Source organism: Sceloporus occidentalis, unplaced genomic scaffold, assembly GCF_023333645.1.
Source record: "Sceloporus occidentalis isolate IW3139 unplaced genomic scaffold, rSceOcc1.0.p SCAF_10, whole genome shotgun sequence".
In the NCBI taxonomy this organism is placed as follows: domain Eukaryota; kingdom Metazoa; phylum Chordata; class Lepidosauria; order Squamata; family Phrynosomatidae; genus Sceloporus; species Sceloporus occidentalis.
The window spans coordinates 22,892,474-22,914,584 of record NW_028316990.1 but is presented as its reverse complement, the minus strand read 5'-3'; the positions used below and the strand labels follow the sequence as shown (position 1 = coordinate 22,914,584).

The window sequence follows — 22,111 nt, the reverse complement described above, 5'->3', positions numbered from 1 at the left end:
TCAATGTTGGGAATGTTTCACACAAATTGTGCATTTTTGGATGTGTAGCTACTCATCTGTGTCCTCTGTGCAACGCTTGGTTGGCTGGACTTGCAGAAATGCGCCTTGTGCGTTATTCCCCATTGCACAAGGGGACAAGGAAGGAGTGCCACTGGTTGCACAATGTCAGGAGTCAGCAGGAAGGTGGTGGTGCATGTAACCACCACTTAACTACCTGGGTGTAGATTAACTTCATTCTCCCATGATGCTGGATATCGGCTATTAGAAAAAGACAGACCTGGGTTGTTGGTTCTGGAAGGCCAGGGCACAACAGAACAGCTTCCCTGGCTTCTTTCCACAAAAGACTCACTCCTTTTGCTGCTTTGATCCAACTTGTTGCCATTGGCACGGACGTCTCTGACCTCTCTGTTGAAGTGTGTCCCTCAACATGCCAGCAGCCAGCCCTCCCCACTGGAATCCTCTTGTTTCTTTCCCCGCTGGGTTGAAAAACTGCCCAGGCCCAAAGCAAACAAACTCTTTGGCTGTCTAATCTTTGCATTGGATCAATCACTTTGGGTGCCTGCCACCAGGGAAGGCATTTATTTTCTTGGTTCCCCCTTTGCAAGTCGCAGGGGGTCTTCAGGGAGCTCAGCTGGAGTCAAAGTCGGAGCAGGGGTTATATTTGACCAACAAGTCGTCCAGAAGTTGAGCCAATCCCTCACATTGTGTGGCTTACACTTTGCTTTCTATTTTGCTTTTTCTCTGACCAGATAAAGGCATTGGGAAGGGAAAGCATCCAGACAATTCCAGGAGCCATGGAACCGAGCAGAACCAGATGGGACGCCTTTCCCCAAAAGAACCTGGAAGCCGTGGATATCGCTGTCCTGGTTTTGTACTTCGTCTTTGTTTTGGCTGTTGGGCTCTGGGTAAGGAAGACGTTTCCTCCTTTCATTGAGTCAACCAGAAAATGTTTGGAGCATGGAAACATTGTTTTGGGTTTGAAGGGAACTATGCTTCCCAGAATCCACAGTTTAGCAGGCTGGCAGGGCAATTCTGGGAGCAGTGGTCCCACTTCAAATATGAATATAAATATAAATACACACACACACACACACACACACACAGAACATGTATGACATACGTATATATAAATAACACTTTCAACACTTGGAAATTAGATAGATAGATAGATAGATAGATAGATAGATAGATAGATAGACAGATAGACAGACAGACAGATGAATTTGTTGTTGTGTGTTCTAAGTTATTTCCGACTTATGGTGACCCTAAAGTGAACTTCTAATGGGGTTTTCTTTGCAAGTTTCTTCAGAGGGGATTTGCCATTGCCATCTTCTGAGGCCGAGAGAGTGTGACTTGCCCAAGATTACCAAGTGTGTTTATATGGCCAAACCAGGAGATAGATAGGTAGATAGATCGATCGATCATCTCTAAATGTTGAAAAGGACCTACAGGTTTAAATCAAAAGGCGCTGAGAGGAATGTTGTGCCCAACGAAATTCCACTGATTTCCAAGCTTTCATTGTTTAGAATTAGACAATTTTTATGTCCCTGTGTTTTGGAGAGATGAAGGAGTGATGGTAACAATCCAGGTTAAATTCTGCAGTCCTGCTTGCTGAAATGGATAAACTGACAATGTTGGTCATGGGGAAATCTTTGCAAACCCTTAAGAAAGATTGGAGATTTTTTTATTACTTTTTTTTGGCAATTCTGCTGGGGTTCTATGTCTATTTTAGGCTTCATATATTAAACAGAGTATATGTAGTAGAAGTGTAAATATAATATAAATATAATAGTGGCATATAACCATTAATTCAGAAGCAGGGAATTGGTAGTGTTTGTTTATGTTTGGTGGTTTAGCTGAGGTTGTAGTTTTGCTGTTTTGTGAACTAGTGCGGTGTAGTGGTTTGCGCATAGGAGATTCGGGGGTTTAAAAAATGGCCAGAACTGGGAAACAATCCACAAGAGCCTAAGCATTCTCCTACTTTGGAAAAAAATCTATAATTCCCTCCAATGTTTCATAGATGAAGACTTTGACACATGTGGTCCATGAACTTTAGAGTGTGATCAAGATGGTAAAAGTTATGAATCAGGAAGAACAGACAACCTAGGAGAGCCTGCTGCATTTTGCTGTTGCCTGAGTACTGGGAAATGCAAATTTCTCCTCAAAGAGCAAACTACATTTGCATTCAGGACTCTGTTTGCAGCATTGGAAGTAAGCTGAGGACAGAAAGGGAGGAGGAGAGAGAAACTGTTTTGAAAGCAGCTGAAAAAGTGAGAAAGCAAAGGATGAACTGGGACTGTCCCTTTGAAATTGGGATGGTTGGAAGGCATCATACCTCTGCGCAGATTCTTTGCTACCTTGCTTCCAAAGCCCCAGCTTACTCAATATCTTTCTAATCTCCCCTTCTTCACAACTGCAGAGACTCATGCTTGTCGAACATGCTGCAAACCCTGATTCAGAAACAAGGCACAGCATTTGCACAGTGTTATCTCTCTCTTGGGTAGCTTCCATTCCCATTGACAGGGCTGCAGAGGCTTTTGAGAGATGACTCTTGCCTTTTCTCGCTGGTGGGAGTCAGGAACAACATATTATTAGCTCTTGGCATCCTCGGCCTCCAGGGCACCGTGCCACCACCTTGGCAGAATCTGAACATGGCAAACAATGGGACTGCTGCCTTGTTTGAAGGCACCATGCTAGTGGAAAGCTTCCCTCCAGAGTTGGTTGCACAAATTATTCCCTTCAGGCTCTGCCAGGATGCCCAAATAGTGACGTTCCACAAGGACAGGTATTCTATGTCCGGCCCCACACACTTCCCCATTGCCCTTTCAATCCAGAAAATGCCCCCTTCTGTCCTGGTCCACACTCCACACACACCTGCAAGAGATTTAGCTAAGGGCCAGGAGGGCACAATCAGGGTATTTGGTGAATTCTACAAAGGAAAATGAAATTTTGCACCAGTCCCTACGTTTCTATTATTGCGGAGAGTGAGACACTGAAAAGAGCTCAGCCTGTATTTGCTGTAGTTCACGTTCCCTTGTCCAATTTCCCTCAACCTTTTCTTTCTGTTTCCAAGTGCACCGCTAAACTTTGAAATGGCTGCAATGCTAGACATTTGGGACTGGAAGAAAATTTCATTCTGGGAGGTGGAATTTCTTTATTTGTGGGAGTCAATGTCTTCATTTTGTGCCCAGCCCTGGGGGTTTCTGCGGCTGCCTTCCCAAAGTCTTCATCCAATGCTCAAACCACAAACACCACACTTGCTCTCCCAGTTTTGTAAATGGAGCAGGGAGGGTGCTTGAGGGATTTGCTATGGTGCATCCAGCCTTGACCTTCTCCCTGTTTCTCCCAGTCCATGTGGAAGACGAAGCGGAGCACCGTGAAGGGCTACTTCCTCGCCGGAGGAGAGATGGTGTGGTGGCCGGTAAGTGGCTTCCTATTGCCAAGGTTTTTAGTCTGTTTTTAACTTGTGTATATTTGATGTGATTTTATATTACAGTATATTTTATGTTGTGTATATTTTATGTGATTTTATATATAGACGTTTTAATTTGAATTTTATAACAATTTCAAGGGTTTTATCTGTGAGCCGCCTTGGGTCCCTCCAGGGAGAAAGGTGAGATATAAATGAAATAAATAAATAAATAAAAGATGATTCTCAGGTGGCAAAATGTGAGTCTTTGCCGAGGTACTTCTCTCTCTGGCCTAGGGGATGGAGAGTGTTGTTTCTTTCTCAGGCTGCTTCTGCAGCACAATACAATGCACCGCACTACACTGCATTGCACTGCACCGCACACACACTATATCGCATTGCATTGCCCTGCATCATACTGCATCACCTCACATGGCACCACAGTGTACTACTCTGCACTGTACTGCACTACGCAAAAGCAAAATATGTGATGCACTGTGGTGTACTGTGGTGCACTGTGTTGCAGCATCACATTCACACTACATCACATTGCACCACACTGTACAACACTGCATCACACTATACCACATTGCACCACACTACAGAACACTTAAGAATGCTGCACAACACTGCACCACATTGCATGAGACTGCACCTGCAAGGCAAGGCTTAGAGCTCTCAGAAGGCACAGAAACCGCCTTGGCACACAGTCCGAACTCATTCCCTGCTCCTCTCCAACAGGTGGGGGCTTCCCTGTTTGCCAGCAACGTGGGCAGTGGGCACTTCATTGGCTTGGCTGGTTCCGGTGCGGCGTCTGGCATCGCCGCCACAGCCTACGAATGGAACGTGAGTATCTCTTTTATGGGACCAGCCTGCTTTCTCTGTGGGTGTGTTGCCAGACATTCCAGGGCATGGCTCTCTCACAGGAAGAGTTTTAATGGTGCTAGTTGGCATGTTGTCCCTTGTTCTCATGGCAATTTAGACTGTGGGTATGGCGTGCCCACCAGTTCAGTTGGCAAACACACATCTTGCCCTTCGGCCCAGTTGCTCAATCTCAGGGCGGCTCTGTTGATACATCCTTCTTTCCCCCTTGCCAAGGGTGCCTGACTGTTCCAGAAAAAGCAACAAAGTACATTGTTGCATCACTCGAAACACGTTTTTATTTGGTGTATGTTTTTGTGGACTTTTGCCCGCTTCCTCAGAGGCATAAGGCATGATGGCATGGAAGGACAGAGACAGAATTGGATGGAAAGGAAATCCTGGGGAAGCAGCCTAGAATTGCAGCCAGTTCCGTTTCAGATCTTCCGTGCCATCCTGCACCACGGTAGGACAAATGGTAGGACATTGAAGAAAAATGGTGGACCTTAAATGTCCTACATTTTGGGCTGAGTTTTGTCCTGCAGTTGTCCTACAGTTTTGTCCTACATTTTGTCCCTGGTAAAAGTGGACAATTATGGCAACCCTACTTAGTTGACTGTCGAATCTGGTCTCTCAACAACTACTGTATGTAAGTCGACCTCATGAAGAAATTGAGAGCAGGTTTTGAGGATTTGGGATTTTGATACAACCCAAAGGTAAAACTTAGGGGCATGTAACCAAGAATACAAAGATGAAGCAAAGGAAAGTGATGCTGAAGAAATTGCAAAATTCCAGCAAGCATTAATGTTTGTGCTCACCTAGCAATTCCCAAATTTTAGTGCTCCAGGTGTTTTGGACTGCAACTCCCAGAAGCCCCAGCCAGCTTAGCCAACAGTCAGGAATTTTGGGAGCTGAAGTCCCAAACATTTGGAGGACCAAAGTCTGGGAATCACTGGCCCAAAGGCGGGATGGATGAGGAGGGAACTCCACTAAACAGTGGCTGTGTGATGTGAAGAGGAGGCGACCAGGCTCATAAAACACAAATATAGTAAAATGGATGAAGAAGCAAAGCAAAGAAAATGGTGACCACATCAACAATGATTATAGCCTTTAAATCAGGTGGAACCAAACAAGGAAAATGGATCTGCACAGATGTGGCCCATCTCCTACCTCAATAGCTATGGGAACAATGCAAGAAAGTTGCTAAGAGGCTTCTATGCCCTCCTGGTCTGTTCCCAGCCAACTCTGCATTTGTGAGCTGCTATGCTAAAGCGTCAACTATTTATTTGGAGACAACTGAAAACGAAATAACCCTCCACAGGCCAATAGACAGCTATTGAGGCTTGGCAAAAGACTGCCCCCAAAGCAGTCTGATTTTTCAGTAGGTTTTGTTTTTCCAGGAGGGACTTTGGCTGGAGAACTGGCAGGGATCTCCAGGGGTCACAAAGGTGGGACCGTGGATTCAGGTGCCATATCTGAGTAAACCCCATAGCCCTCCACAGTTGCCCACCCCCATTATAGACAATGGGAATTATAAAGGACAGGAGGTGTTGGAGGATAGTGCTGTCGTGATGCAGCCCACCTTGTGCCACTCTGAACATTGTATCCTCCTCTTCCTCTTCCTGCGCATCTTTGATCTAGCCTTTCTTTCCCTCCTCAGGGCATGTTCTGTGTCTTGGTGCTGGCGTGGCTGTTTCTTCCTATCTACATTGCAGCTGGAGTGAGTATGTGTACACTTTTGGGGAGCAGGAATGGGCTCCCAAATAAACTTACTCATAGCAATCAGTTCCTTTGGGTTTGGATTGAGGATGCAAGGTGGTTTGGATGCCAGTGGAACTGGAACAGAATCTCCATTGGCACAGTGGCACGGAGGGAGTCGATGGGCTGGGTGGGGTGGAGAACGTGGTCGGGGAGGTCATTGCATGGTCATGCCATCCCCTCCAACATGTCATAGATAAGGACCAGGATGTGTGTCTTGCCAAGCAACATTGAGAATGGAAGATGCTGCCTTGGAGTGTGGTGGAGTCTCTTTTAAGCTTTTAAACAGAAGCTGGATTGCCATCATCACATGGAAGACTTGATTGCGTATTCTTGCATGGACTGGATTGCCCTTTCAAATCTAGGATTCTTTGATTCTACATGCTCAAGATGGCAAAAGTCATTAATAAGGAAGAACACACATTTTGCCTGAGCCAAATAGGAAGAAGGGCAAGATTCCATCTCTTCCTCTCCTCTCTGCTGAGTTACTTGAGTAGAATCGCTACTGCTAAATCACTTGAGTGCAATTACTACATTTGCACTTTGAGGAGTGGGGGAGAAGCAGCTCACTTCCATTGATAGAAACTGAGTTCAAAGTACAAAAATTGTTGGCATTCAATTAAAGAGTAGAATCTTTGCCTTCCCAGTGGAGTCAGGGAAAAGCAAACAGCTGCACCTTGTCTGCTGTTATTCATTCATACCTTTGACTACTGGACCCACCATCTGATGTTGCCTGGTCACATATGTCCATAGTTCCATCTGGGAAATGTTGGAAGGTGTGCATAAAATCTCTTAACGCCATCAGAGGATTTCACAAGACTTCCAACACTTGAAAGTGGAGACTGCCTTGGTCGCCTTGGTCGATGATCTCCGTCTGTGCATTGAAAGGGGAAGTGTGGCCCTGTTGGTGCTCTTGGACATCTCAGCAGCCTTTGATACCATAGACCATGGTATCCTTCTGGAACGCCTGAGAGAGTTGGGAATCGCTGGCTCTGCTTTGCAGTGGCTACGTTCCTACCTCTCGGGCAGATTCCAGATGGTGATGCTGGGGGACAGCTGCTCCTCTATGAGAGAGCTGACATCTGGCGTCCCTCAGGGCGCCATTCTGTCCCCCATCCTGTTTAACATTTACATGAAGCCGCTGGGTGAGATCATCCGGAGACATGGGGCGGGGTGTTATCAGTACGCTGATGACACCCAAATTTATTTCTCTATGTCTCAGACTGCTTCAGTGACCTAGGAGGGCATCTCCCCGCTGAATGACTGCCTGAAGTTGGTAATGGATTGGATGAGGGAAAATAGACTTAAGCTGAATCCAAATAAAACGGAGGTACAGTACTTGCAATAGGTAACCACAATCCGGGTATGGAGATAAGTTCGCCAGTTCTAGATGGGGTCACACTTCCCCTGAAAGACTGTGTCCGCAGCTTGGGGACGCTCCTGGATTCGTCGCTTTAGCTGTCTTCTCAGATTGATGCGACAGCCAGGAGTGCCTGCTATCAGCTTTGGCTGATACGCCAGTTGTGCCCCTACCTGGAGCAACAGGACATAGAAATGGTCGTACACGCTCTAGTAACCTCTCGTCTTGACTTCTGCAATGTGCTCTACATGGGGCAACCTTTGTGCCACGCCTGGAAGCTTCAATTGATACAAAACATGGCAGCCAGACTGGTCGCCAGAAAATCCAAGTTCGACCATATTACACCTATTTTAAAATCACTACATTGGCTGCCTATTAGCTTCCGGGCTCAGTACAAGGTGTTGGTTATCACCTATAAAGCCCAACATGGCCTGGGTCCAGTCTACTTGAAGGAACGCCTCCTCCCATACAATCCTTCCCGTACTTTCCGTTCCTCCAGGAAAAACCTCTTACAATATAGAAAGACCAGACTGGTGGTGACCTCCCAGAGGTCCTTCTCTGCCACCGCTCCAAAAACCTGGAATGACCTCCGGAAGAGATTCACCAATTATCTTCACTCGAGGCTTTTAAAAAGGCGACAAAAACCTTTCTCTTCCAGCAGGCCTTCTCCGATTGATAATGTCCAGGACCATTTGAATCCCCCTCCTTTTATTATTTTCCTTTTATTATTTTTCTTATTTGCGGTTTGTTTTTGTTTTGTTTTTTAATTTTGATGTATTGTTATGTGCTTTTTAACCATGTTTTACTGTTTAATTTTATAGTTGGGAGGGAGGGTTGGACCGGGGTCTTGTGGGGCTTGTTGTTTTTATTATTGTGTATTGTATGAAATTTGTTGTTACCTGTCTCGATCCTCAAAGTGGAAGAGGCGGGATATAAATAATAATAATAATAATTAGTCTTGCTGCTCTTGTGGAAAAGAAGTGTGAGTGTGTTTCTTTGTGCAAACATCCCTTTGCTTGCCTTCCCTTTTCATTGACACTCTCATTCCTCGCAGGTGACAACCATGCCAGAGTATTTACAGAGACGGTTTGGTGGCAAAAGGATACAGATCTTCCTAGCAATCCTCTACTTGTTTATCTATATATTCACCAAAATCTCAGTAAGTAAGGAGGCAAGAGGAGACAGAACAGAATTGACTTGGAAAGAGTAGGTTGCCATAGCCTTAATAGTGACCTTTCTGCCTTTTCATGTTTCTTTCTCATACGAAATGTTGTTGTTGTTGTTGTTGTTGTTGTTGTGTGCCTTCAAGTTGTTTCTGACTTCTGGAAACCCTAAGACAAACCTATCATGGGGTTTTCTGGGGCTGAGAATGTGTGACTTTTGCTTAAGGTCACTCAGGGAGTTTCCATGGCCAAGCAGCAATTCGAATTTGATCCTAAGCCTTAAACACACATCAGATCCATTTTCAAAGTGAGTCACTGAGTGTTCAGTTCTGGAAATAGCAGATTGGAATAGTTACTATCATTGTAACTCTTCCAAAGTCACATCTCTGTTGTTATTGTTGTTGTAAGGGTTCAAATCAACTTCAAATTATAATGACTCTCTGCTAGTTTGGCAAGATTTATTCAAAGGGGCATTTTCACCATTGCCTTCCTTTGAGGCTGAGAGAGTGTGGTTTGTCCAAGGTAGGTTTGCATGGCCAAAGGGGGATTTGAACCCTGGTCTCCTTGTGTCCTAGTCCACCATTTAAACCACAGCACCATACTATCTCTGACTAGCAAGATTTTTCCCCAGGAGGTTTTGCCATTGCCTTCTGCTATAAGGTTGAGAGTATGTGACTTGTCCAAGGGGGGGTTTCCATGGTTTAACAGGGGTTCAGTCCTTGGTCTTCCTGAAATCTCATCCAGAACTGAAACCACTATGACATGATGGCTCTTGGTAATGTTTGAGATACATTGGTTTATTATGGATTTATTCTGAGGATGTTTCCCATTCTCTTCCTCTGGGTCTGAAAGTATGTGACTTGCCAAAGATCACCCATCTTGAATTGTGTTGTGCAAAAGATACCTATTGGTTCATGCAATTGGTACCGTATAAAAGCCAATTACCCAAGCATAGAATACATTACCTGGAAATTGCCTAAGAAGCTGAACTCTCTCTCTCTCTCTCTCTATCTATCTATCTAGTCTTGAGATTGAGGCTTTGAGGTTTGGCTTCAGGAATTTGGATGAGAGTTCATGGCTGCAGCTAAACAGACCTAAGCAGGGAATTTCCCTCCTGAACATTTATCATTACTGGGTTTCCTGTTTTCTCCATCTATTGCCTGTTTGCATTTGCTCCCTTCTGAATATTTCATAGAATCATAGAGTTGGAAGAGACTGCAAGGGCCATCCAGCCCAACTTCATTCTGCCAAGCAGGAAATCCAAATCAAAGCATCCCCGACAGATGGCCATCCAGCCTCTGCTTAAAGACCTCCAAAGAAGGAGACTCCACCACACTCCGAGGGAGTTTGTTCCACTGTCGAACAGCCCTTACTGTCAGGAAGTTCCTCTTAATGTTGATCTGGAATCTCTTTTCCTGGAGCTTGCATCCATTGCTCCGGGTCCTGGTCTCTGGAGCAGCAGAAAACAAGCTTGCTCCCTCCTCAATATGACATCCCTTCAAGTATTTAAACAGGGCTATCATATAACCTCTTAACCTTCTTTTCTCCACGCTAAACATCCTCAGCTCTCTAAGGTGTTCCTCATAGGACATGGTTTCTAGACCCTTCACCATTTTAGTCGCTCTCCTTTGGACACATGGCTCCAGTTTCTCAATGTCCTTTTTGAATTGTGGTGCCCAGAACTGGACACAGTATTCCAGGTGGGGCCTGACCAGAGCAGAATAGAGTGGCACTATGACTTCCCTTGATCTAGGCACTATACTTTTATTGATGCAGCTTAAAATTGCATTGGCCTTTTTAGCTGCCACATCGCACTGTTCACTCATGTTCAACTTATGGTCTACTTGGACTCCTAGATCCCTTTCACATGTAGTTTCATTCAGCCAGGTGTCCCCCATAATCCTATATCCGTGCATTTTGGTTTTCCTCCCTAAGTGCAGTATCTTACATTTCTCCGTGTTGAATTTCATTTTGTTAGCTTTGGCCCAGCTTTCTAGTCTATTCAGGTCATTTTGAATTTTGATCCTGTCCTCTGGAGTATTAGCTATTCCTCCTAATTAGGTGTCATCTGCAAATTTGATAAGTATGCTCCCAATTCTGTCATCCAAGTCATTGAGAAAGATGTTGAATAGCCCTGGGCCCAGGATAGAGCCCCACTGGACACCCCTCTGGTCACTTCTCTCCAGGATGAAAAGGAGCCATTGCTGAGCACCCTTTGGGTTCGGACGGTCAACCAATCACAAATCCATGTAACAGTTGCCTTGTCTAGCCCACATTTTACAAGCTTGTTTGCAAGAATGTCATGGGAAACCTTCTCAAAGGCCTTACTGAAATCAAGATCTACTATATCCACAGCATTCCCTTCATCTACCAAGTTGGTCATTTTATCAAAGAAAGAGATAAGGTTTGTCTGGCATGACTTCTTTCTCTGAAACCCATGTTGACATTTTGTGATTATGGCATTGCCTTCTAGATGTTCACAGACTCTCTGTTTAATGATCTGCTCCACAATTTTTCCTGGTATAGATGTCAGACTAACTGGACGATAATGGTTGGGATCCTCTTTTTCCCCTTTTTGAAGATGGGGACAACGCTTGCCCTCCTCCAGTCAGCTGGGACTTCTCCTGTTCTCCAAGAGTTCTCAAAAACTATTATTGCCAATGGCTCCGATATTTCATTTGCCAGTTCTTTTAATACCCTTGGATGTAGTTTGTTTGGTCCTGGAGACTTAAATTCATTTAGATGAACAAGGTATTTACTATCTCTTTACTTATTCCGTGCTGAAATTCCCCTATTTTGTCCTCTTCTCCTTTATCCTCAGGTTGAGCTCCCTTTTCCTTTTCTGAGAAGACTGAGGCAAAGAAGGTGTTGAGTAATTCTGCCTTTTCTCTGTCTTCTGTTAGCATTTTGCCATCTTCTCCACGCAGTGGCCCTACCGTTTCCTTCTCCTTCCTTTTGCTGCAGACGTATCCAAAAAAACCCTTTTTGTTGTTCTTGAGTTCATTCTGCGCTTTAGCTTTTCTGACTTTACCCCTACACATGCCTGCTATGTCTTTGAATTCCTCTTTGGTGATTTCCCCCTTTTTCCATTTCTTATACATCTTCCGTTTCAAATTCAGCTCAGTTGAAAGTTCCTTAGGCATCCATCCTGGTTTCTTGAGACATCTCCCCTTTTTCTTCCTCATTGGAACTGTTTGAAATTGTGCCTTCAGTATCTCTCCTTTGAGAAACTCCCATCTGTCCTGAACTCTCTTCTCTTTTAGTATTTCTGACCATGGGATCACCCCCAGTATTTCTCTAAGTTTACTAAAATTCGCTTTCCTAAAGTCTAGAATGCATGTCTGACTATGCCTGGCTTCTCCTTTCCACTGTATAACAAACTCTAGGAGAACATGGTCACTTCCACCTAATGATCCCACCACTTGCACCCCATTAACCAAGTCATCCTTGTTGGTTAGGATCAGATCCAAAATGGCTGATCCCCTTGTTGCCTCTTCCACCTTTTGGACCATGACATTGTCTTCCAGGCAAGTGAGAAATTTGCTAGACCTTGAGGATTTTGCTGAGTTTGACTTCCAACAAACATCAGGATAGTTGAACTCACCCATCACTACTACATTTCTCCTTTCTGAGTGTGTAGTCATCTGTTCTAAAAAGGCGTCATCCAATTCCAACATCTGACTTGGGGGTCTATAGTAGACTCCCACCAGAACATCCTTGTTGTTTCCCTCCCCTTTAATTTTTATCCAGATGCTCTCCACCTGGCTTCCAGGATTGATGTCCTGGATCTCTTCACTGCTGTAAATGTCCCTAATATATAAGACTATTCCTCCTCCTTTCCTGTTTGGCCTATTTCTCTTGAAAAGGCTATACCCTTGTATTCCTACATTCCAATCATGAGACTCATCCCACCAGGTTTCAGTGAGGTCTATTATATCATAGTTGCTTTGTTGTATTTGTTATTTGGGGACAGGTGTCAAGGAAATGCAGACAGTAAGACAGTCACATGAAATACCAGTTTTAAGATATTTTTGAGCATTTAAAGATGCTTTAAGTACTCTGCTGGAGAGAACTAGGTTGTAGCCACAAGACAGAATTAAAGCAGTTTGATACCAATTTAACTGCCGTTACTACATCCTACAGAAATTTTGGGATTGGAAGTTTGTAGAGGCACCAGCACTCTTTGTCAGAGGAAGACTCTGTAAAACTAGAGGAGTTATGTGCTATTGTGTGGTGGACCCAGAGTTGAATCCCTGCCTGAAATGGAAGTTGCCAACCACCTTTGAGCTGCATGCATTAATGCCTTTGGAGAGGTACCCACTGAGATTCAACACTGAGGAATGTCTCCATGTTCTCTCCTCCAGGTTGACATGTACGCGGGGGCCTTGTTTATCCAACAGGCCTTGCACTGGGACCTTTATGTGGCTGTCATTGGCTTGCTGATCATCACAGCGGTTTACACAGTGGCAGGTGGGTCTGAGCATCCTTGGGTAGAGAGTGCTCTGCTTTGACTTCCTTATCCATGCATTCAGCGGAGGTTGCCCTCTTAGGTGATTTCTTTCCAGCACTGATCTCATGTAATGTACATCTGGGCATGAAGACTCAACTTTGGTAGCCTCAAAGCCATTACAGCTTTGTGGGAAAGAAAAAAAACATCCAGAAGATTGGGTTGCATGGTTGTTGTTCTTGTTATGTGCCCTTGAGTCGACCCTGGGGATGAGACATCTCCAAGACTCCCTTTTCTCAACCTCTTCTAGCCATCGCCTCCTTGACTGAGTCCAACCATCTGGCATAGGGTCCTCCTCTCTTTCTGCTGCCTTCTACCTTTCCATTACTGTCTTTTCCAATGATTTGTGCCTTCTCATGACGTGGCCAAAGTATGACAGCCTCAACTTAACCACCTTGGCTTCCAGGGAGATTTCAGGCTTGGTCTGGCCAAGGATCCATTTATTTGTCTTTTTGGCCATTCATGGTATCCCCAGCACTCTTCTCCAGCACCACAATTCAAAGGAGTTTTGTTCACTGTCCAGCTCTCATATCCCTACTCTTTTCTTCCATCTGCAGGAGGCCTTGCAGCGGTCATCTACACGGACACTCTCCAGACGGTCATCATGCTGGCTGGAGCCCTGACCCTCATGGGATTCAGTGAGTACCTTGGGGAAGTTGGAGACTCGTTGCTTTGCTCCATGGAGGAGAGAGCAGAAACCAACCAATTAAACATTCTTGTGGTAGGAAGGAGGTGGTGAATATTTCTTTTAAAAAATAATTTGGATTATGCTTGAAAAACAAATTTCTCAAGAATCCTAGTTCAGTTTCAAGAATTGCACAGGATTTCATCTATACAAAATATCATTTTCTGTGCAGAAAACAGTCTTTTCCAAGCCAAAAGAGAGAGAGAGAGAGAGAGAGAGAGAATTCCCTAAGAAATAAGTTCCATAGACTGGGAGCAGCCACCAAGGTCTTTCCTCCCTTGTTCCCATCAAATGAGCCTCAACAGGTAGTAAGACAGAGAAAAAGGCCTCTCTAGAAGATCTTAACACTCCCATAAAGGGAGACAAAGTCCTTCAAATAGCCTAGACCCAATCCATATAAAGCTTCATAGGTCAAAACAGCTGAGGTTGGCTTCCTCTTTGCCTTCCTAGGCTTTGCCAAAGTGGGAGGTCTTGAAGACCTTCAGGACCGATACTTCAAGGCTGTGGCCAGCAACCGTGATGGAAACAGCAGCTGTGGACTGCCCAGAGAAGATGCCTTCCACATATTTCGGGACCCTGTCACCTCTGACTTGCCATGGCCTGGTGTCTTGGTTGGCATGACCATCCCATCTTTGTGGTATTGGTGCACAGACCAGGTAGGACTCTGCTGGTTTGGATCAATAGGGTTACTTCCTGGAAGATGGTTCTGGATTTTGGAGTGGGAATTAGGTCCAGGTCTGATGCTAAAAGAGCAATGGAGCAGCCATTCCACACCATGGTATTGGGAAAGGATCCTCTTGCTCGCCAGTCCTTCCCATGGGATCTGCTTCATTTTAACATTACTTCATTTTTGTGGGGAAAGATATTGGGAGGAATGGTGAGCAGATATCCCCTCCTATAACAACAAACCAATCCTACCTTTGTCTAGTGAAGCAGGCATCCAAGGAACACATTCTGTTCCCCACAGACAAAATGGTTGCCGGAGGCCATTTTGCTACAAGAGTTTGCAATAGAGCAAATCCTAGCCTGGTATTGAAAGACACTTCCAGACAAGCAATTGCAAACAAACCCAGCAGCTTATAAGGCTCTGGATTTAGAAACGTGAGGATGTGCATTCTAAAAAAAGGGAAGCAAAGACCAAAATCCATCCACTGCCTGCCAATAGATCCTGCAAATATCTCCTTCATTTGCAGGTCATTGTTCAGAGGTCTCTTGCAGCGAAGAACCTGTCTCACGCCAAGGGAGGTGCCCTCTTGGCTTCCTACCTGAAAATCCTCCCACTCTTTATGATGGTTTTTCCCGGCATGATTAGCCGCATCCTTTTCCCAGGTAAGTAGGAACGGTAAGAGGCCTTCTACTCAAGGAAGGGGCTGCAGGGTTTCAGTGGGTGCAAAGCATTTTGCAAAGTGTGGGGAAGGAGGTCTTGCCCACAATGCCCTGCTTGTCACACCAAAGGTTGGCAACTATTTCCTATCCCTTTTGACTCTCTTGAAACCTCTCCCTTCCTCCCAGCTCTTCAACCCTCTTTTGAATCCCATTTCCTTGCAGATCTGGTAGCCTGTGCAGATCCAGCCATCTGTAAAGAGATATGCGGCAATCCCTCTGGGTGTTCCGACATCGCCTACCCCAAGCTTGTAATTGAACTCCTGCCAATAGGTGAGGGACCTTCTCAGCCGCCCAAAGAGAGGTGCAAACAACCAGGTGGAAGGAAATGGAGAGACTGGGAGGAGAAGCAAATGCACTTTGCAGTGAAACAAAACCAGGGACTGAATGCTCAGGCCTCAGATTCCACAACCAAGTTGTAAAACCTTTGCTTACTTCATTCCCATGCACAAGAACAAATGCTTCTGTTTTCCCATTTCCGCATGAAATTATGGGTGAAAATATGCATTTTAAAAATTATTTCTCACAGTTTGGAATTGATTGATCTATTCAATAATAATAAGTGTTTGCTTATCATTCCACCCTTTGGTCTTCCATTTGTTTTGGACTTCAGATCCCACAAGCTGCAGCCATCTTGGCCAACAGTCAAGAGTTATGGGAGCTGAAGCCCAAAACATCTGGAGGACCAAAGTTGGAAGCCACTGATTTAGACCATCATTAGCAACTTCAGTCTCATTTTGGGACCAAGGCAGGATATAAATAAAGTAAGTAAATAAGCAATAATCTTTGCACAAAATCCCAACCGTTTTGCATGGAAAATAGAGCACTGTTCTCAAGATACCCTGCTTTTGTGTGCATAAACAAGTTTTTGATGTGCTGGTGAAATTTTTCACCCCAAAAGGCATTCCCCAGATTGAAAAGCAATGCTTTGGTTTATTTGGGTTGTGCCTCGCAATATTCTTGGGCCTCGCGCCTTCTTTGGAGGTCTTTAAACAGAGGCTGGATGGCCATCTGTTGGGGATGCTTTGAGTGAGAGTTCCTGCATGGCAGGGGGTTGGACTGGATGGCCCTTGTGGTCTCTTCCAACCCTATGATTCTATGCTCCATAAACCTTTCTCCCTTTTTCTTTTGCTTGTAGGACTGAGAGGCCTGATGATGTCCGTCATGATCGCAGCCCTGATGTCTTCCCTGACCTCCATCTTCAACAGCTCTAGCACCATCTTCACCATGGACCTCTGGAGGCATTTCAGGCCACTGTCTTCCGAATGGGAGCTTATGATTGTTGGCAGGTAACTGACAATCCTGTTGCCCACAACGGTGCAGCAAAATATAATGGCTAGAATCTGACACATGTGTAGGTTTCTCCAGAAGAGGAGATGGACACTTTGGATGAATGCAAATAATCTGTGCTCAGTTCAAGATTTCCAAAGTAGAATTACCTCTGGGGTGTCATTGGGCATGACGATGCCCATGGGATATTGGTTGCCAATGTGATTCCAGGCTGAATCGAAGGTACTGGGGACAGACTTGCATTTTGTCAAGATATTGTTGGTGTTGTTCCACATCTTGAAGTTTTTTTCTCATGATTGTTATGATAGTCTCATGTATGGTGACCCCAAGGAAAAACCTATCACAGGGCTTTCTTAGCAAGTTTTGTTTATTGGTGGTTTGCCTTTGCCTTCTTCTGAGGCTGAGAGAGTGTGACTTGTTGAAGGTCTCCCAGTGGGTTTCCATGGCTGAGCGGGTATTTGAACCCTAGTCTCCAGTGTCCTCAAGCACTGAAACCCTGGTCTGAAGGGAACGTCACTTGAACCACTACAGCACTATAGATTTCATGAGAGAGTGTTTACCAGCATTGCCTCCTTCTGAAACTGAGAGGGTGCAATTCGCCCAAGATCACCAAGTCTGAGCAGCCATAGCAAAGAGGTTCCATATGGAGTATTGACTGGTAATTTGAAAGCAATTCCAAATTTTCTCCTGACTCCACTAGTTAGTCCCATACAATAGTAACCTCATTGAATCAATGGGACTGTGTTATGTTGACCCACTATCCAACAGTTGACTAAATGGATCTAATCTAGTTGGGAATAACCAAGACAATTTCAGCCTCTATGCTGCAGGACAGACTCTTTCCCATCCATGAAAATGAATAGCCTAAAACCAGAGACTAAGCGGCCCATCCCTCTCTTCTTGGTCCAAGGGTGTTTGTTCTTCTTCTCGTTGTCATATCTATCCTGTGGATCCCGCTGGTGCAAGCCAGCCAAGGAGGGCAGCTCTTCATCTACATCCAGACCATCAGTTCTTACTTACAGCCTCCGGTCGCCGTGGTCTTCATTTTGGGCTGCTTCTGGAAGCGGGCAAATGAAAAGGTAATGCAATGGCACAGGTTCTATCTTGGCCCTTGAGCAATAGTCATTGCACTCGAGGAAGTGGCTGAGTAAATGATGGACCTCTGAAAAAAGAAGGGACCAAGGGGTTCTGGTGGCTTCCATGTTGATGCTTTTGAGGCATTGTCCATGGTACAGGATTTACTTTTCAGAGAGGGTTCAAGATCCTGGACAAGTCTTTTAAAAAAGTTTTAGATTAACCAGAGGCTGGATGGGCATTTTTCAGATGTTTAATTGTGTGTTCCTGCACGGCAGAATGGGGTTGGTATATATGGCCCTTGGGGTTCCTTCCTCCTCTAAGATTGTATGATTCTGACTTCCCAAGCTCTGTTCCTACATCTGGTGCAGAAGGCTGTCCTTGTCCATCATGAAATGGCTCCTTTCCTTCCTCTTGCAGGGCGCTTTTTGTGGTCTTCTGTTGGGAATGGTCATGGGCGTGATCCGGATGGTCCTGGATTTTGTCTACCTGCCGCCGCAATGCGGAGAGCCAGACCAGCGGCCAGCAGTGGTGAAAGACGTTCACTATCTCTACTTCTCCATGATCCTGGGAGTGGCCTCGCTTATCGTGGTGGTGGCGGTCAGCCTCTTGACGGAGCCTCCTCCACAAGAAAGGGTGAGGAGTTGCAAACAGGCTTTGTCCCTTGGTCTTTTGCGGCAAATCTTTGATGCCATTCTTTTCAGGTCATGCAAATCCGAGTGGCCCTGGCACCTGAGTAAAGTGTGAAGTTTAATATGTTGTTGCTGTTGTGCCTTCAAGTCATTTCCAACTTATGGAGACCCTAAGGCAAAACTATCGTGGTGTTTTCTTGACAAGATTTGTACAGAGGGGATTTGCCATTGCCTTCCTGAAGCGGAGTGAGAGTGACTTGCCTATGGCCTCCCAGTGGGTTTCCATGGCCGAATGAGGATTCAGAGCCTAGTCTCAAGAGCTGTAGTCCAATGCCAATTACACCATGTTGGCTGCACAATATCTTGTTATGCTTCCCCTTAATATTTGCAACGAGGCCAACTGATTTGATGCATCTGCTGTAGCTAGAACATGAACAAGTTGAGTAAAAGTTAACATATTTTTTAAAAAAGAAAAGTAGTTTCCCAAGTTCTGTTCCATTGCTTATCAGTGGCTCTTCTGATAGGGAGTTTCCTCAATAGGGTTCAGTGAGTGGAGGCTTGGAGTGGATTGATTTACTTTGGGAGATGTGCCAGGCAGAGCATTTCCATGCCAGCTGAGAATCTGACCAGGAAGCAAGCATGCCTTTTGTCACAAGAGTGGGCTAATAGTGTCTTATGGGATGCATTTGGCCCCTGCTTTCCACTTGTGGCCTCTGAAATCCGCCAAGAAGTGCTAATGTTGACTTTGCCCCCAAAAGAAATAGAGATCAATGAGAGTGTCGGCAGCTGCACCATGGAACCAGCCAGGATCCTTGGCAGATGCTGAACTATTGCTGCTTGGCATTGGTGAAAGGCATGCACAAATTCTTTCTCATCAATGTTTGCATCCTCACAGATCAGCCGCTTTACGTGGTTCACCCGCAAGGATGTTCCTGTGAAGAAGGACTTTTCTGTAGTCTCTCGCAGTCCCTGCGCTCTTCCCGTCGATGGCATCCAGGTCCTTCCTCTTGCTCCTCCAGTCCAGTTTGAGATCAGCGATGGCCCCGAAAACATCAGTGACAAAAAAACTTGTAAGTGGCCCTCAGCCAAATCTTACTAGGAAAATCCATGGCAGTCCATAGGCTGGGAGTGAACGCACTCTGGGTTTGCATCCGAATTTATAAAGGAGCTGCCAAGGTGCTGAATGTTGTTGTTGTTGTGTGCCTTCATGACAACCCCAAGGGGAGCCTATCCTGGGGTTTTCTTGGCAAAGTTTGTTCAGAGGAGTTTTGCAATTGCCATCCTCTGAGGCTGAGAGAGTGTGGCTTGATCAAAGTCATGCAGTGGGTTTTATGGCTGAGCGAGGAATTGAACCCTGGCCTCCAGAATTGTAGTCCAACACTCAAGATGCCATGCTGGGTCTTTCTCTATATATGATTTGTTATTGTTGTGAGCCTGTAAGTCACAACCCAGGGAGCGACTGGCCATGTTCTCCAGATGGTTGCCTTACAATCCTGACTCCTTCCTTGCTAGGTGCCCTGGATGGCAAGAAGGCCTCCAAACTTATGCAGCTGGTCTTGTGGGTCTGTGGAATGGAGCGCCAAGATGCCGACACACCCCAGATGACTGCAGGGACCAAAGAGGAGACCGACTTGGCATTGGTAGAGGAGGCACCCGCCGTGAAGCACATCCTTAATGTCAACTTGATATTGTGCCTGAGTGCCGGAGTCTTCCTCTGGGCTTACTTCGCGTAACATTCCCAAATTATGCCAATTGCAAGGATACTGTCCATAGTCTTGGGTTTCCAATGCAAGTGGAGCTGGATCCTCCTGCAACTTCTCTTCCCCCTGAAATGGTACCCAAGGCCAAACACAGAGGGTTTCCCATGTTTTGGGGTGTGTTGCAGGCGGATAAAGTGGAAACCAGTGATTCTGGGTGAAGGAGATTTTTTTACAGAACATTTTATGAGGTCTCCCATGCTTTCCACCCCACGCTGGATCCTGCCCATTCTTGCACAGATAATGCTCTGGGTGCATCGTCATGCAAAGTCAGCTTGGGATTCAAGCAACAGGTGAGACTTTCCTTAAAGAAACCTCCCAGTATGTGTGCCCCTTTGAGGAGAAGATATTAAAAACTGCCTTGCTGGACCGGATGGAGTTCCTTCCTGCCAGGTACTTTGTTCTCAAAACCCATCAGCCAAAGCAGTCGCTGGCATTGATGGTCTTCTCCCCTCCATCTTGACCTCAACGCCTGATATTCTGAAGACGATCAATGGCCTCTGAAGAGGAGGTCCAATGATTAATAGGATTACTAACATTTGTGGTAGGCATACCCACAACTCAGTTACATCCTTGTGGACCAGTAGCTTCATTGGTTTGGTGCGGGAGACCCCTTCTTACAGAATGACAGCTCCCAGGGTTGATTGGCCAAATGTTGAGGTTAATTTAACAGATTTGCAAATTATTTATTTCTATAGGATAGTTAACACTTTAAACCTCTTAGTCCCAAGTGGGCCAGATTGCATAACACACTTTGCATGGTTCTGGCAGAGGTGCTCCACTCAGGCAGCGAAAGATGTCCGTTTGATGGAGCATGTGCTTTCCTTCAGATATGTACAGTATCTTGCACTTAGCATGCTTTATTTAGTGATCTGTCAGTGGAAGGTAGAAGATGAGCTTCATTTGCAAGTCTGAGGCATGTTATCTCTGAGGAAATCCCTTCGAAGGAGGAAAAATGGGTTAATTCACGGTCCTGCCACCTCCCCCAGCCCTAAAATGCATAAACACTAGAGCTTTCTAGCAGAGGTTTCCAAGTCCCCATCCAAACTATACATCCCAGGATTCCTCAAGGTAGGGGGAACAAAATGGCATGGTGCAAGAATATTCTGTGTTTATGAGAGATGTGTATGCATTCATCTAGAGGAAGTGTTGACAGTGTTCCCCTTGAAGCACATTAAAAAATGCAGACAGTGGGATTATTTTTTTACAGAATATTTTATGAATAATGCCATGGTTTTTTCCATGGTATTTAAAACACACACACACACACACAAGCATATATGAATAAGTGTGTGTTTTTATTTATTATGTGGAATGGAGTTAAGTGCTTATGGAAAGGTGCTTTCGTTTGTCCGTGCGCCTACTTGTTTTAAGTTGTTTTCTCTCGCAATACAACATAACCAGCCTCAGTGCACTGGGAAATGGCCTCCTATGAGCCTTGTGCTCTTTCCGTCGACACAATTATGGCAATAAATATTTGCGGCGCAGCTGTACGAATCGTGCGCAGTGTCACCTGAAGCTTGTTTCTAGTAACATCCATAGAATTGAATGGGGCTTACCTGTGAGTTAAGGTGTGCGGGGAAAACCCAACACGGCAAGCAGGCTTATTGGTAATAAATGTGTTTCAATGACCTGACGGCTGCCCTGTGCTTCTTTTCTGGCTGGAAATGGCTCTCTCTATACTTCTATTGATGCAGCCTGGAATCACATTGGCTTTTTTTTCTTTATCTTTTGAATCCTATGTTGGGGAAAAAGATCAAGATATCAATTAAAAATAATAATAAACAAACAAGACATTAAATTTCACCTCATTCCTCTTACACATTTTCCAGACCTTCATTCCCCCCAAACAAACGCCATGTCCCCCAATTTTCACCTTTTTGCCTCCTATATTACATCAAGTGGGCAATTAAAAAGATTGTACAGTGGTACCCCGGGATACGAATTGATCGCGTTACGAAATTTCCGGGGTACGAAAAAGTTAGATTGGAAAAAACTGTTCCGGGTAACGAAAGATTTTTCGGGTTACGAAATTCGTTTCGGCGCGAAATTCAAATGTGAAGCGCGGCTAGCGGCTTTCCAGCGCTAACGGAAAGCCTTTTCGGGTTGCGAAATGTATCGGGTTACGAACGGCGCCGCGGAACGAATTAATTTCGTAACCCGAGGTAGCACTGTATGTACAGCGCTGTGTAAATTTACAGCGCTTTATAAATAAAGGTTAATAATAATAATAAT

The 22,111-nt window shown here is 45.1% G+C and overlaps 1 protein-coding gene across 1 annotated transcript; it reads left to right on the top strand.

Moving 5' to 3' along the window:
• The first annotated feature begins 299 nt into the window (after positions 1-299).
• On the top strand, positions 300-21,508 carry LOC149306179 (sodium/myo-inositol cotransporter 2-like). The gene is made up of 15 exons (XM_089540437.1): positions 300-905; positions 3,350-3,421; positions 4,151-4,255; positions 5,928-5,987; positions 8,440-8,544; positions 12,913-13,018; positions 13,613-13,693; positions 14,191-14,396; positions 14,934-15,069; positions 15,289-15,396; positions 16,262-16,412; positions 17,324-17,492; positions 17,908-18,123; positions 19,015-19,189; positions 19,632-21,508. The coding sequence occupies exons 1-15, from the start codon at positions 795-797 to the stop codon at positions 19,850-19,852; spliced, it is 2,022 nt and encodes a 673-aa protein (XP_089396563.1). The 5' UTR covers positions 300-794; the 3' UTR covers positions 19,853-21,508.
• Positions 21,509-22,111: the final 603 nt, after the last annotated feature.

Coding starts and splice junctions, on each gene's coding strand:
- LOC149306179 (XM_089540437.1), top strand. CDS start 795: ATGGAACCGAGCAGAACCAGATGGGACGCCTTTCCCCAAAAGAACCTG. Junction 4,256..5,927: donor CCACAGCCTACGAATGGAAC/GTGAGTATCTCT, acceptor TTCCCTCCTCAG/GGCATGTTCTGTGTCTTGGT. Junction 19,190..19,631: donor CATCAGTGACAAAAAAACTT/GTAAGTGGCCCT, acceptor CTTCCTTGCTAG/GTGCCCTGGATGGCAAGAAG.